Source organism: Grammomys surdaster, unplaced genomic scaffold, assembly GCF_004785775.1.
Source record: "Grammomys surdaster isolate TR1022 unplaced genomic scaffold, NIH_TR_1.0 135, whole genome shotgun sequence".
NCBI lineage: Eukaryota > Metazoa > Chordata > Mammalia > Rodentia > Muridae > Grammomys > Grammomys surdaster.
Genome location: NW_021604593.1, coordinates 2,404,823 through 2,418,234, shown reverse-complemented (window position 1 = coordinate 2,418,234; position 13,412 = coordinate 2,404,823). Strand labels below are relative to the sequence as shown.

Genomic DNA, 13,412 nt, shown 5'->3' with positions numbered 1-13,412 from the left:
TGTGTGTGTGTGTGTGTGTGTGTGTGTGTGTGTGTGTGTGTGTGTGTCGGGGTGGGGGCTGTGTGTTGATATGTGTGGGTTTGTATGGTGTGTGTGAGTGTGTCTGGTGTGTGTGGTGGGGGGGGGGATGGTATACACAGGTGTTTGAGACAGGGTCTCACTTTGTAACCCTGGTTGCGCTGAAACTCAAAATATAAAACCAGGCAGGCCTCAACTCACAGAGAACCACTTAACTACTTGTTTTGTTTGTTTACTTACTATGTTGTGGGGGTTTAGTTTGAATGTATGTAGGGCACCAGACCCCAGGAGCTGGAATTAACAAATGGTTGTGAGCCACTGTGTAGGTTCTGGGAATTGAACCCTTTGACTATGTAAAAGCAGCCACTGCTTTTTAACCTCTGGGCCATCTCTTCAGGACCATTGTTGTGGTGTTTTTTTCCTTAATTTTTTAAAGATTTATTTTTATTTCATATTACTTATATCTATGTAGTACATCTGTGTGCCAATACCTTTGGAGTTCAGAAGTGGGCTTGAGATGTCCCAGAGCTGGAGTTATAGACTGACATGAATTCTGGAAACTGAACTTGGGTCCCCTAGAAGAGGAAAAACACCCTTACTTCTTAACTGCGTTTCACTTCTCCAGGCCTTGTTTTAGGCTCCAAAGCACAGAGTGACTTGGGACTCACTGTGTAACTAAGCTTGACTTTAGGGTCCTCTCGCCTCTAGCTCCTAGGTACTAGGATTACAGGAGTATCCCAGCACCCTCCGTTGTCTACATGCTGGGATGGCCCCAGGGCTTCATGCAAGCTAGGCAATTAAACTGCCAGCTGAGATCACATCCCCAACCCACAGCAAGTGGTTTTACATAGTGTAAGCAGGACTTGAACTTGGAACAGGTGAGTGATTAGCTGGGCCAAAGTGAAAGAAAGCATTCACTAGACCGATTACTACTTTCCTCATTGCTGTGACAAAATACCCAGGAAAAGTCACTTCAGAGTTATATTCAAAGGATTCAGAAATGAAATGTTGGTGTTCTTGCTTTTCTTTTTTTAGTCAGTTTTGGGCCTCTGAGGATGAGTCTTCCCTCTTCAATTAAACCTTTCTGAAAATATGCCTCAGACACCCAGAGCTGTGTTACCACGGTTATTCTAAATTCAGTCAGGCTGACCATGATAAGCCATCACTCTGGACATTAGGAAAGACTTCTGGTTTTAGGCTTATGAAATGTAGCTAGAGCACTTGCTACTCTCAGAAGACCTAGGTTGAATTCCCATCACTCACACAGGACAGCTTACAACCACCTGTAACTCTAGTTCCAGGGGATCCAGTTCCCTCTCTGTTCTTCCAAAGGGGCAGTCCCATGAACCAGAAAAAGGGCATCCGTGCATGCATGCATGTGTGCAGGCATTCAAGTAAAGTCAAATCAAAGCAGACAAACTAGCTGTGCTTTGCCAGGCATGGTGGTACACGCTTTCAATCCCAGCACTCAGGAGACAGAGACAGGAGGATCTCTGAATTCAAAGACAGCCTAGTCTGTAGAGTGAGTTCTGGACAGCCAGGGTTACACAGAGAAACCCTGTCTCAATAATAATTTTAAAAATGTATGTTTAAAAAAAAAACCAACTGAAAACTGCCATGCTAGTCCTCAGGAAGCTGAGGTAAGTAGGAGGCTGCAGTAGGTTGGAGGCTATCCTAGGCTCCCATAGTAAGTTCCAGGTCAAGCAAACAGTAATAAAATATCCTAAAGGGTTGGGATTTAGCTGAGTGCAAGGCCCTGGGTTCAATTCTCAGCTTCCTGGGGATGGAGGATATCCAGCTCAGCATAACCAAACCTTTGAATCCATAAAGGTGGCACAAGCCTGACAGGGAATGACTATGCATGTTTGGGTCATAATCCCAGCTCTCTGCACCAAGTTCTCCTTAAGGCTTCAAAGGTAACCTGGGCCCATGGGTCCTGGTCTCAAAACAGCAGGTGTTCCAACGATACTTACTGTCTCCTCTTCTCCTTAGCGCTTTATAATATCGGGGACATGGTACATGCTGCCCGGGGAAAGTGGGGAATTAAAGCAAACTGCCCTTGTATAAGCCGGCAAAGCAAATCCGTTTTGAGACCTGCTGTCACCAATGGGATATCACAGGTAAGATGTGCAGGCCACAACTAAGAAAGGCACGCTTTCTTCCTTTCTTCCTCCTCCTTCTCCTCTTCTTCCTCCTCTTCCTCCTCCTTCTCCTCCTCCTCTTCCTCTTCCTCCTCCCCCTTCTTCTTTGGGTTCTTTTTACATTTTTGTTTTATTTAAAAATTAGTCCCAGGGCCGGGCGGTGGTGGCGCACGCCTTTAATCCCAGCACTTAGGAGGCAGAGGCAGGTGGATTTCTGAGTTTGAAGCCAGCCTGGTCTACAGAGTGAGTTCCAGGACAGCCAGGGCTACACAGAGAACCCTGTCTCGAAAACCAAAAAAAAAAAGAAAGAAAGAAAAAAGAAAAAAATTAGTCCCAGAAGGGGCAACCCTAGGGTAGAAGGGTAAAAGTGCAGGGATAGTTGGGGAATCCCAACCAAAATTAAGTCTGTATGAAAATGCCATGGGAACTTGTTACCTTGTGTACCAACTAAAATGAAAATTAATGCTTTTAATTTAAAAGGAAAAAAATTAATCCTAACTACTCAGGATTCTGAGGTGAAAGAATTGTTAGTTTTGAGGCCCATCTGGGAAACATATCATCAAGATCACATCTCAAAAGCAAAATCAAACAACAAATAAGAACCCATACTCCTCAGCTTCCATTTGAAACTCTCCTCACACCATTAACATGGGATGGATTACTAAAAACCCAAGCGTGGGTGCTGAGAGCTCTGGAGATGTGTCTTCAGTAGCATCAGTGTGCTGACACCCCATTATAGATGATTGTGGTTGCTGGGAATTGAACTCAAGATTTAAGGAAGAGCAGCCAGGGCTGTCCAGCCCCTATGGGATTATCTTTAATCACTAGTTTTCTGTTGTATAAACAATCTAAGACATTCTTTAAATTATAAATTCTAAGTCTTGTTCACTTGGTTTTCTACAGAACCTAGCATAAATGGCTGGTACATTGTAGACTTAATAAAAGTATATGGATTACAGAATGCATGAAATAGCATTGAGATAGTTTCAGGTTATTCTTCCCAGACCTGTGTCGTGTGGGCAGCCACTGTAGTCATGTGTTCTCTACCTAAGCTTGCCCTCTGCCACCCTCCTCACTAGCGCTCTAACCTCCATGCTTTAGCTTCCCAGTGTAACCCCTAGTGCCTCTTCTGGAAACGAAACTACCTTCTCAAGCGGAGGCGGAACTGCAGCGATAACAAATCCAGAGCCAGACCAAGTTCCCAAAGGTGCTGGCACTGACAGCAGATCTGAGGAGCCCCTAAAAGCAGAAGGTTCCGCATCAAATAGCAATAGTGAACTAAAAGCCATCAGGCCCCCGTGCCCTGACACAGCCCCTCCTTCCTCTGCTCTGCATTGGTTGGCGGATTTAGCAACTCAGAAAGCTAAAGAAGAAACAAAAGGTGAGATGAACCACCTGTGTCCTAGGTATGGGAAGGGTGTTGGGTAATTTTGTGGTTTTTCAAACTGACACATTACCATGCACACTCAGATGCTGCTTGCTTTCTGTGGTTGATAGCACACTTGAGGGGTTCTTTTCCAGTTGTTTTTGGTTGGTTGGTTGGTTGGTTGGATGGTTGGTTGGTTGATTGGTTTGGTTGTTTTTTTTTGTTTTTTTGTTTTTTGTTTTGTTTTTGTTTTCTTAGTCGAGTGTTGCTGGGTCCTTACCTGGATCTCCTTAGTCAGAATTGAGGCAGTTTTGAGTGAGTTTTCCCCTGGATTGTTTCTGCAGCCAGAGTTGACAGCTAGACTTAGAATAGCAGTTTTATTTTGAAGGGGGGGGGGTCTTGTCTGGACTTGACAGGAACAGCCATTTTATATGGGCCTGAGAACCACCTGGGAAGTATTTTTCTTTAACTCCACTTAGAACCATTAAGTTAGAATTTTTTGACAAGTATCACAAATGATTCCAGTCCAAGAGATCTGGAGGCCCACTTAAACTGTCTTGGCAGATGAGAAAAAAGAAATTTTGTGATCCAAACATAGGTAAGAAGAAAGAAGTAGAGAATTTTCTTTGTATCCCTAAAACCTGTGTTCAGAGCTCCTCAACCTGGACTCACTCTAACCCAACATAATTTGGAGGCAGGGCACTGCAGAAGATCTTTCTCTCTTTCTACCTAGCTGTGTTGAGGGAGTCAGTGTCTGCTGCTATTCCTCCCTGTGTAATGCTCTCTGTTTTTATGTTCTCACAGATGCAGGGTCCCTGAGGTCGGTGCTCAATAAAGAGTCTCATTCACCCTTTGGGCTGGACTCATTCAACTCCACTGCAAAAGTCTCTCCGTTGACTCCAAAGCTTTTTAACAGTCTGTTACTGGGTCCCACTGCCTCCAACAGCAAAACTGAGGGTTCTAGTCTTCGAGATCTCCTTCACTCTGGGCCTGGAAAGCTTCCTCAAACCCCGCTGGACACAGGCATACCCTTCCCCCCTGTTTTCTCTTCATCCTCAGCAGTAAGTATTGGTGGGGTGTGTGTGTGTGTGTGTGTGTGTGTGTGTGTGTGTGTGTGTGTGTTAAGTGAAAAAACCATCACAGATCTAGCTAACTGAATGAAGAGTCTCCTGGTTACATGGTCAAGCTAACAAAATCTCTTTTAACATTAGGTTCTTGGAATGTTTGCGATAAATGTTTTAAGGCCCTTATAAAATGAGCCTTGGGTACCATTTTTTGAAGTCAGTAGAAATTGAGGCTCAGTATGATGACGTAAGTTCAGTCTTCAGGGCCCTTAGTGGAGGAGAGAGCTTAGCTACTCCTGGTTGTTCTCTCACCTCCATGTGCTGCCATAGACTTTTTTTTTTCAAGAAGTCAGTAAAAATTTAAGCATTCCTTTTTTGGTCTTCAGAAGAAAGTTTATTACGTTGATCCATTTATTTGATTTTCTTACACTAGATTTTTGTAAGCTGAGCAGTGCATTCATAGTGTGCTCTGTTGGATTCAAGTCTAAAACATCCAGGACAGCTCTGGTCTTCTACCTGTGTGCCTGCTCTCTCTTAGTGTTCTTCCCTTGGTCAATTGGTTCTGTATCATCTGATTGCTCAGCCCCAAATTGGAATTTTTTGGAACTCCCCTCTTACATTTTGTATATAATTTGTCAGCAAGTTCTTCTGTTTCTCTTCAGCTCTACTCATGACCATCAGGTACAGCTCTTCTGTAAAATGAACCAGCATCCTCTTACCTAAGTCTTTGTGGTCCATTTCTTACAAAACTGAAGCTTTGGTCCTGTCTATCCCTCTTTCCCTCCTCTCTCTGGCCTTTTCTTCCCTCATATACATTCCAGCCATATCCACCTTTTGATCCTTCCTGCATGTCCACGGCCTTGCTTCAACCCTGATGATCCCTCTTGAAACAAACCACTCAGTGGGCTTCTGTTGTAGGTTACACTTCAGTTCTGTGAGACACGGTCTCATGTGGGCCACACTAGCCTCAACTTAATGTTTAGCTTTGGATGGCATTGAACTCCTGATCCTCCTGTCTCCGCCTCTCAAATTCTGAGAGTACGTGCCCATGCCAGCATACCTGGGTTTATGGCACACTCATCTTCCATACAGGATTGCTCATAACACTTATTATACTCTGCTCTAGTTCTCTTGCCTGTATTAAAGGCATCGTATTCACTAGTACATATCTCTATACTACAGAGTCCAGTCATCATTTTTAGTAAGCATTGATGTGATGTGTGAATTCTCAGAGTACAAAAGTTAAAGACAATATGGAAACGGGGAATGGAGAGCTAGGGAGATGGCTCAGTGGTTAAGAGCACTGGCTACTGCGGAGGACCTGGTTCACTTCCTAGTGCCACACGGCAGCTCACAAGTTCTGTAACCTCAATTTTAGGGGACCTGAGGCCCTCTTTTAGACTCTGAGACCATCAGGCATACATGTGGTACATAAACAACATGAAGGCAAAGCACATGCATTAAGAAAAAGAAATAAGAAATGTCTTTCAGGTTTCACTTGCTCTGTTTGCAGATCACCATTTATTACATGTGGGGGAAGTGCGGGTGTCACAGTATGGGATTCAGGCCATCAGACTTGGCAGCAGGTGTCTCCTACCTGCTGAGCTATCTAACTGACCCAGCGATATTTCTTGGGTGTTGTTTCAGAAATGTTAAATGTGTGTAGTTTTCTCCTGTTTACATAGTGGGCTCTACAGTTCACTCTTCTGCTTTTCAGTGTGTTTCTCTTGTAGAACTTGAGTATGTTTTTGATTATATTTATGGTTAATGGGTACAGTCTGGAACCGTAGGTGGTTAAATATATTCAATAGAGGCCGTTTCTTTTTAGATAAGTACTTGTTATACCCCATTTACTTTCCTGAAGGTTTTGTTTTGTTTGTTTGTTTGTTTGTTTTGTTTTTTTGTGTGTGTGTTTGTTTGTTTTTTGAGACAGGGTTCTCTGGGTTCTCTGTATAGACCTGGCTGTCCTAGAACTCACTCTATAGACTAGGCTGGCCTTGAACTCAGAAATCCACCTGCTTCAGCCTCCCAAGTGCTGGGATTAAAGGCGTGCGCCACCACTGCCCAGCCAGCCTAAGTTTCTTTTTAGAACATTATGCGAGTATATGTTTTGTCTGTTAAGACAGGATCTCACTCTGTACTTTCATGGATGTAAGAAAATACAAAAGGTTGAAGAATTTATGATACTAAAAATGAATAATTTTTTGTCTTTCTATAATTACAGAAGACATTAATTTTTATCAGATTTAATCTGATAGATTAGAACTTGGAAATATAACTATGAGACAGTTCTGTTTTTTTAATGTTCTTGTGATGCTTGAGTCAAGCTTACCTAAGGGTTTGTCTGTGAAGGGAGCGAAGAGCAAAGCCAGCCTACCCAACTTTCTTGACCACATCATTGCCTCGGTGGTAGAAAACAAGAAAACCTCAGATTCTTCAAAGCGGTCCTACAACTTGACAGACACCCAGAAGGAAGTGAAGGAGATGGTGATGGGGTTGAATGTGCTAGACCCCCACACTTCTCACTCCTGGCTCTGCGATGGGAGGCTTCTGTGTCTCCATGACCCCAGCAACAAAAACAATTGGAAGATCTTCCGAGAATGTTGGAAACAAGGCCAGGTAAGTAAAATTAAGATGTTTTGTTTTGTTTTGTTTTGTTTTGTTTTGTTTTGTTTTGTTTTTTTCCAGCCTGCTGTTTGCCTGGAAGTCACTGCTGCTAAGATAATTCCAGGCCTATCTGGAAGATTATTTGCCAGGGGGACATACATAGTAAATTTATTAGAGATATTCTTACTATTTTAACGTGACTTTGCTCTTTAAAATCAAGGAGCTCCCTAAGAACACATTGTGATCTTTTCATGCTAGGCAGCCCTTTGTGTTTGTATAGGGTGGTTAAGATACACAGGGTGGTTCTTGCAGATTGAGCTGGTGACACCTTTGGAGGAGAATCCCTGAGTGTAGGGCTGGCTAGGGTGAAGGTATGAGCTGGGCAACAGGATTCTAGGTAAGTATCCGAGTCTCGGTGAAAAGACAATGTGACGGTGCTCCCTGATCTTTATACTTTAGCCGGTGCTTGAGGAAGGAGGACCTTAGGGAGTTTCCTCGTTTGTATTTGTATTTGAGGAAATAGTCTCAGCATTTGCCAGCTGTGTCTCCACACTTCAAAATACTGATAGATACCATCCCAGTGCTTGGGAAGCAGAGGCAGATCTCTGGGAGTTCAAGGCCAGCCAAGTCTACAAAGCAATTCTAAGATAGCTAGAGCTCTATTACACAGAGAAAAAAACAAAAAAAGAAAAAAAAAAGAATTAGTGGCTGTCCCCCAGAGTAAGAACACAGTACAACAGAGTAGAGGCAGCCTCCACTCTCCTTCTCTCAAGATTATAAAGTGGAGCAGACAGTGGATTTTCGTGGAGAGCAGAACTGTGTAGATGGTCTGATTGGTTATCTTTGTTTCCACAGCCAGTGCTAGTTTCAGGGGTACATAAAAAGCTCAAGTCTGAACTCTGGAAGCCAGAAGCCTTTAGCCAGGAATTTGGAGACCAGGATGTGGACTTGGTGAACTGCAGGAACTGTGCTATAATTTCCGATGTTAAAGTTCGAGATTTCTGGGATGGCTTTGAGATTATATGCAGTAAGTAACTTGGTTGTCTGGTTAAGTAGAGACAGAGTGTAGTCCTGCACCCGAAATAACTCCATATCCCCATGGAGGGAGGAACCTTCCATCTTGACACCAGCTGTACATAGCTGCATGGCAGTCCTGTCCCAGAGCAGGCCTGCGATTCATGGAAGACTTAGGTTGTGTGGAGCTCTGCTGCTCCAAGGAACGGAGCAAGATCCTGTGAAATGAAATCATAGCAGCCGTGGGTGGAGAAAACACGGCTTGCCTCACCCGGTCCGTTATGAAATAAGAAGCTGCATCTCTTGACACTTGGTCCCTAGAAGATTAACCAGAAGGGGTTTATGAGAATGCTATCTGTCTTCTAGAGAGACTACGGTCCGAAGATGGGCAGCCAATGGTGCTCAAACTCAAAGACTGGCCCCCTGGGGAAGATTTTCGGGACATGATGCCTACAAGGTGAGTGATTTCAGGTAGTGCTGTCCTCAGAGACTTGTGCCGGGCAGAATCCAGCACAACACAGTCACAGAGAAGTGAACTCTAGCTCCTCCTTTTCCTCCCTATAGCTAGCTGAGTCATCTTTCTTGCTCTTTCTTAGGTTTGAAGATCTTATGGAGAATCTTCCTCTGCCAGAATATACCAAACGAGATGGCAGGCTCAATCTGGCTTCTAGGCTACCCAGCTACTTTGTAAGGCCTGATCTGGGCCCCAAGATGTACAACGCCTATGGTATGAGGGAGAGGACAGAGTTGTCCCTTCGGGGGACTGCTGTCCTCATTTTATGTGGAGACATGATTGGGGGCAGGTGACAGGTGCTGGAAAAAATCATACTCATTTTCCTCTGTCAGTACTGATTTGTGTAACATTCATAAGTTTGTGTGTCTATTAGAAACAGTTTGTTCTCAGTAATTCTACTCAAGCAGACATATTCTTAGTTTTATTTTTTAGTTTTGCTAAGACTAAAGAATACCAAATACATTGCTATCAGGTCTGTGCTCTGTTAAGTTAAAAAATGACCTAAAATATTGTTTAAGGTGAGTTCTGTCTGATTGTCCCTAATGCCTGTATATTTTGAATTTGAAGAAAGGGACCGTTTTCAAAAGGCTGCTTGGTGAGTGCTGATGATATGTGGACAAGGCTAGGAATTACTCTTAAACTGTGTAACCAATGAAGGAGAATGTGTGAGCTTGCTCCCTCCCCTCCCCTCCCCTCCCCAGCCCTCCTCTTCCTTTTCTGTGTCCACCTCCCTGTAGTGCTACAGATTTAACCTAGGACCTGCACACACTGACCAAGCATTCTGCCACTGAGCTGACTTCTTGATAAACACATACACCTCCCTCTCTCAGTGGTACTTTCTTCAGGACATCCTGGAGCGTGTTTCCAGGGTTGACATGGGTCCTTTGGAATACCTCCCCTTTATCTGTCCCATTTTTCTCTCTACTTAAGGTTTGATAACAGCAGAAGACAGAAGAGTTGGCACAACGAATCTTCATTTAGATGTGTCCGACGCTGTTAATGTGATGGTGTATGTCGGGATCCCTGTCGGGGAGGGTGCTCACGATGAAGGTATGCATGCTAGAAAAATTGCTATAGTGTGGCTAGCTTTAACAAGTGTAGTGACTGGCTGCCTCCCCCCAGTCCACTAAGACACAGTGACTTCTTTTTCTTTCTTCCTCTTTACATTCCACTAGTGGGTTCTTCTTAAGTTCCTTCTCAGCTTCATGTAGTCGGCATCTGGTGGGAATTGGTAGACAGAGGGACTGACGTTGTAGCAGAGTGCTGCTTGTAAATCTTTGACTAGATCCTTGCCCTTCTGGGATGTTCTCCTTTTCTACCAAGTATATAGCCTGACAGAGAACGGGCAGAAACAACTGAGGCTATGGCACAGAGGTCATGTGCTTTGCCTGTGCGGAAGACTTGAATTCCGTTCCCAGCACCCACAGAAGAGGCTTACAGTCTCCTACAATTCCAGTTCTAAGGCATTTGATGCCCTTTGGCCTCCCCAGGCACCAGCATGTTTGCGGTACACATGAGCTCACGTAGATACACACACAAATATAAATAATTTTTTAAAAAATAAGAAAGGGCTGACTCATGTACTTGACTAGTTAACTGTAACAGCTGTAGAGTGACAAGTGGCAGAGCCAGGTCACCTGCACAGAGACCAGACAAAGAATTGAGTTGGTAAAGCATTTGTCAAGCAAGCAGGAAAACTTGATTCCCGTAAGAAGCCAGGAGTGTTCCCGCACATATTTAGTTCCAACACTCGGGAGATAGAGGCAGACACGGGTGGATCTCTGAGAGTTTAAGGCCAGCCTGGCCTACTGAGGGAGTTCCAGCCAACCAAGGCTACATATTAAGACCTTATTGGTTCTTTCCTTCTTTCGTGTTGGTCCCTGGGTCATCAAACGTGGCTGCTGAGCCATCTCACCATCCCCAATATGAGTTTTGATTTAAAAAATAAACAGAGTCTCTCTCTCTCTATGTAGAGCTTCATATGTACAGCAGGCTGGGCTCAGACTCCACAGAGATTTGCCTGTCTTTGCCTCGGGTGCTGGAATTAAAAGTGTGTTCCACTATGCCTAGAAAGTTTTGATTCTTGGTTGTTTATGATCTATCTACAGACAGAGAAGAATGGAGACCAAACTTGTTTTAATTAGACTTTTTTTTTTTTTAACCTAGAGGTACTGATCAGACTGGTTACCTGACATCAACTCTTTGTTCTTTTCAGAAGTACTCAAAACGATTGATGAGGGAGATGCTGATGAGGTGACCAAGCAGAGGATTCATGATGGCAAAGAGAAGCCAGGGGCTTTGTGGCACATTTATGCAGCAAAGGATGCAGAGAAGATCCGAGAACTGCTCCGGAAGGTGTGTCTTCTGCTGCGCTGGGCTGGGCTGGGCTGGGCTGGGCTGGGCGCTGGGCTGGGCTGGGCTGGGCACCCACCACGGTCTTTGATATGAAGTCTGTTAGTAGTAAAGACACCTATTCACACAAGGCATGGTAGTGCACACCTATGATTCTAGCACTTAGCAGCTTGTGTCAGGAAGATCATAGAGGCCAACCCGGGCTGTAGAGAGACCCTATCTCCAAAAAAATGAAAGCATGAGGCTGGAGGAATGACGAGTATTTTTTGCTCTTGTAGGGGACCCAGCTTTGGTTCCCAACATCTACATGAAAGTTCATGGTCATTTATAAATCTTGTGAACTCAAGGTGCACATATAGTGCATGAGCTTACATTTTATATGTGAGCAAAACACTTATGCACATAAAATAAAAATAGTAAGTCTTCTTTTAAAAAACATACAAAAAAATCAAAACACACAAAAAAAACACCAGGGCTACAGAAATGGCTCAGCAGTTAAGAGCATCAATTCCTAGAAACTGTGTGGTGGCTCACAACCATTTGTAATGGAATCCCATGCCCTCTTCTGGCATGCAGCAGTATATGCAAATTGATCACTCAAACCATAAAATACATAATAAAATTTGGGTGGGCCTGGTGGCACAAGCCTTTAATCCCAGCACTTGGGAGGCAGAGGCAGGTGGATTTCTGAGTTTGAGGCCAGCCTCGTCTACAGAGTGAGTTCCAGGACAGCTTGAACTACACAGAGAAACCCTGTCTCAAAAAACCAAAAAATAAAAAATAAATAAAAAAAAAACATAATAAGGTACAGTAAGAGATCGACAATAGTACTGCAAGAAACCAAACATACAAACAATGATCCTACTTGGTTCATTTAGTCTATTTAGTTTTGGTTTTTTGAAACTGCGTTTCTCTGTGTGTCCCTGCCTGTCCTAGAACTCACTTGAACTCAGAGTTCTGCTTCTACTTCCCAAGTTCTGGGATTAAAGGCATATTTGCTACCAGTGCCCAGCTATGTGTAGCCCAGGTTGGCCTTGAACTTGTGATCCTGCCTCCACCTCCTTCAGCAGCCTTCCCAGTGGATTCCCTCTCACCTGGCTCAGGAAGCTTTTGATCTGTTATCACACTTTGTCCTTAGGAGCTGTCATTACATAAAGGGTGATTGACCTCTTTGAAACTTTGGTAGCTGTCTTAACTGGAACAGCTATTAGGTGACTAAATGCCAGGGCCTGAAAGACAGCTGTCCTAGATAAGGATGACACTCGTCTAGCATAAGGTAGATCTAGACAGTGAGAGTCTTCCACACCACCATAATAGTGCCACACGATTTTAAGGTGTTGACTCCTTTCTGGACCTTTCTATGAGTATGTTTAGAGCACAATAGCCTGCAGGTTAATGAAACTGCAGAAACTGGCTACGGAAGGGCTGCTCTCTTAATTCTTCCATGTTTGGATTGTGATCATGACTTCAGGTTGGAGAAGAGCAAGGCCAAGAGAATCCTCCAGATCATGACCCAATTCATGACCAAAGTTGGTATCTGGACCAGATCCTCCGAAAGCGACTCTTTGAAGAGTATGGTGTGCAAGGCTGGGCCATTGTGCAATTCCTGGGCGATGCTGTCTTCATACCTGCTGGAGCCCCGCACCAGGTGAGTTGTGCGGTCAAGACTGGCTCCACAGCTCCATGGACTAGTTTAGCTATAAATGGCAGGATCTAATATCAGTTTTTTTTGGGACCAGGCAAGCCTCAAATTCAAATTCATAGAGATCAGCCTGTTTCTGCCATATTAATACTGGGAATAAAGTTGTATACTGTCATACCCAGCCTTTTAAAAATTGTATGTATCTAAGTGTATGTTGTAGGTCAGAGGGCAATTTATGGTAGTTGGATGGTCTCCTTCCACCATTGGGTGCTATGTATCAAATGTGTATCACACTCAGGCTACCAGGTTTGGTGGTAAGCACATACACTGCCAAGTCATCTCCGTTTTACTAGCCCCACCCCCCCACCCCCACCCCCGACCCCCGCCTTTTTAAAAAGAGTTATTAATTATGTATGCAGTATTCTGCCTGCCTGTATACCTGAAGAGGGCAGCAGATATCATGATAGATGGTTGTGAGCCACCACGTGGTTGCTAGGGATTGAAGTCAGGACCTCTGGAAGAGCATCTAGTATTCTTAACCTCTGAGCCATCTCTCCAGCCCCACAGCCCTTGTTTTTAAATTTATGCTGTCTTTGTAGTATTAACAGAACACAGTGGCGTGTGCTGTAGACAAGAGGATTGCTTAAACCTAGGAGCTAAATGCCAGTATGGGAGATATAGCAAGTCTTACCAA

General features: G+C 44.0%; 1 protein-coding gene across 1 annotated transcript in view; it reads left to right on the top strand.

The window, feature by feature from the left end:
• The window catches only part of Kdm3b (lysine demethylase 3B), a 63,413-nt gene that overhangs the window by 44,623 nt on the left and 5,378 nt on the right, over positions 1-13,412 (top strand). The window contains exons 13-22 of the mRNA XM_028762697.1: positions 2,011-2,138; positions 3,261-3,540; positions 4,330-4,586; positions 6,942-7,208; positions 8,052-8,223; positions 8,577-8,667; positions 8,807-8,937; positions 9,655-9,774; positions 10,940-11,079; positions 12,548-12,724. Coding sequence (XP_028618530.1) covers positions 2,011-2,138; positions 3,261-3,540; positions 4,330-4,586; positions 6,942-7,208; positions 8,052-8,223; positions 8,577-8,667; positions 8,807-8,937; positions 9,655-9,774; positions 10,940-11,079; positions 12,548-12,724 — 1,763 coding nt within the window. The remainder of the gene's footprint in view (positions 1-2,010; positions 2,139-3,260; positions 3,541-4,329; positions 4,587-6,941; positions 7,209-8,051; positions 8,224-8,576; positions 8,668-8,806; positions 8,938-9,654; positions 9,775-10,939; positions 11,080-12,547; positions 12,725-13,412) is intronic.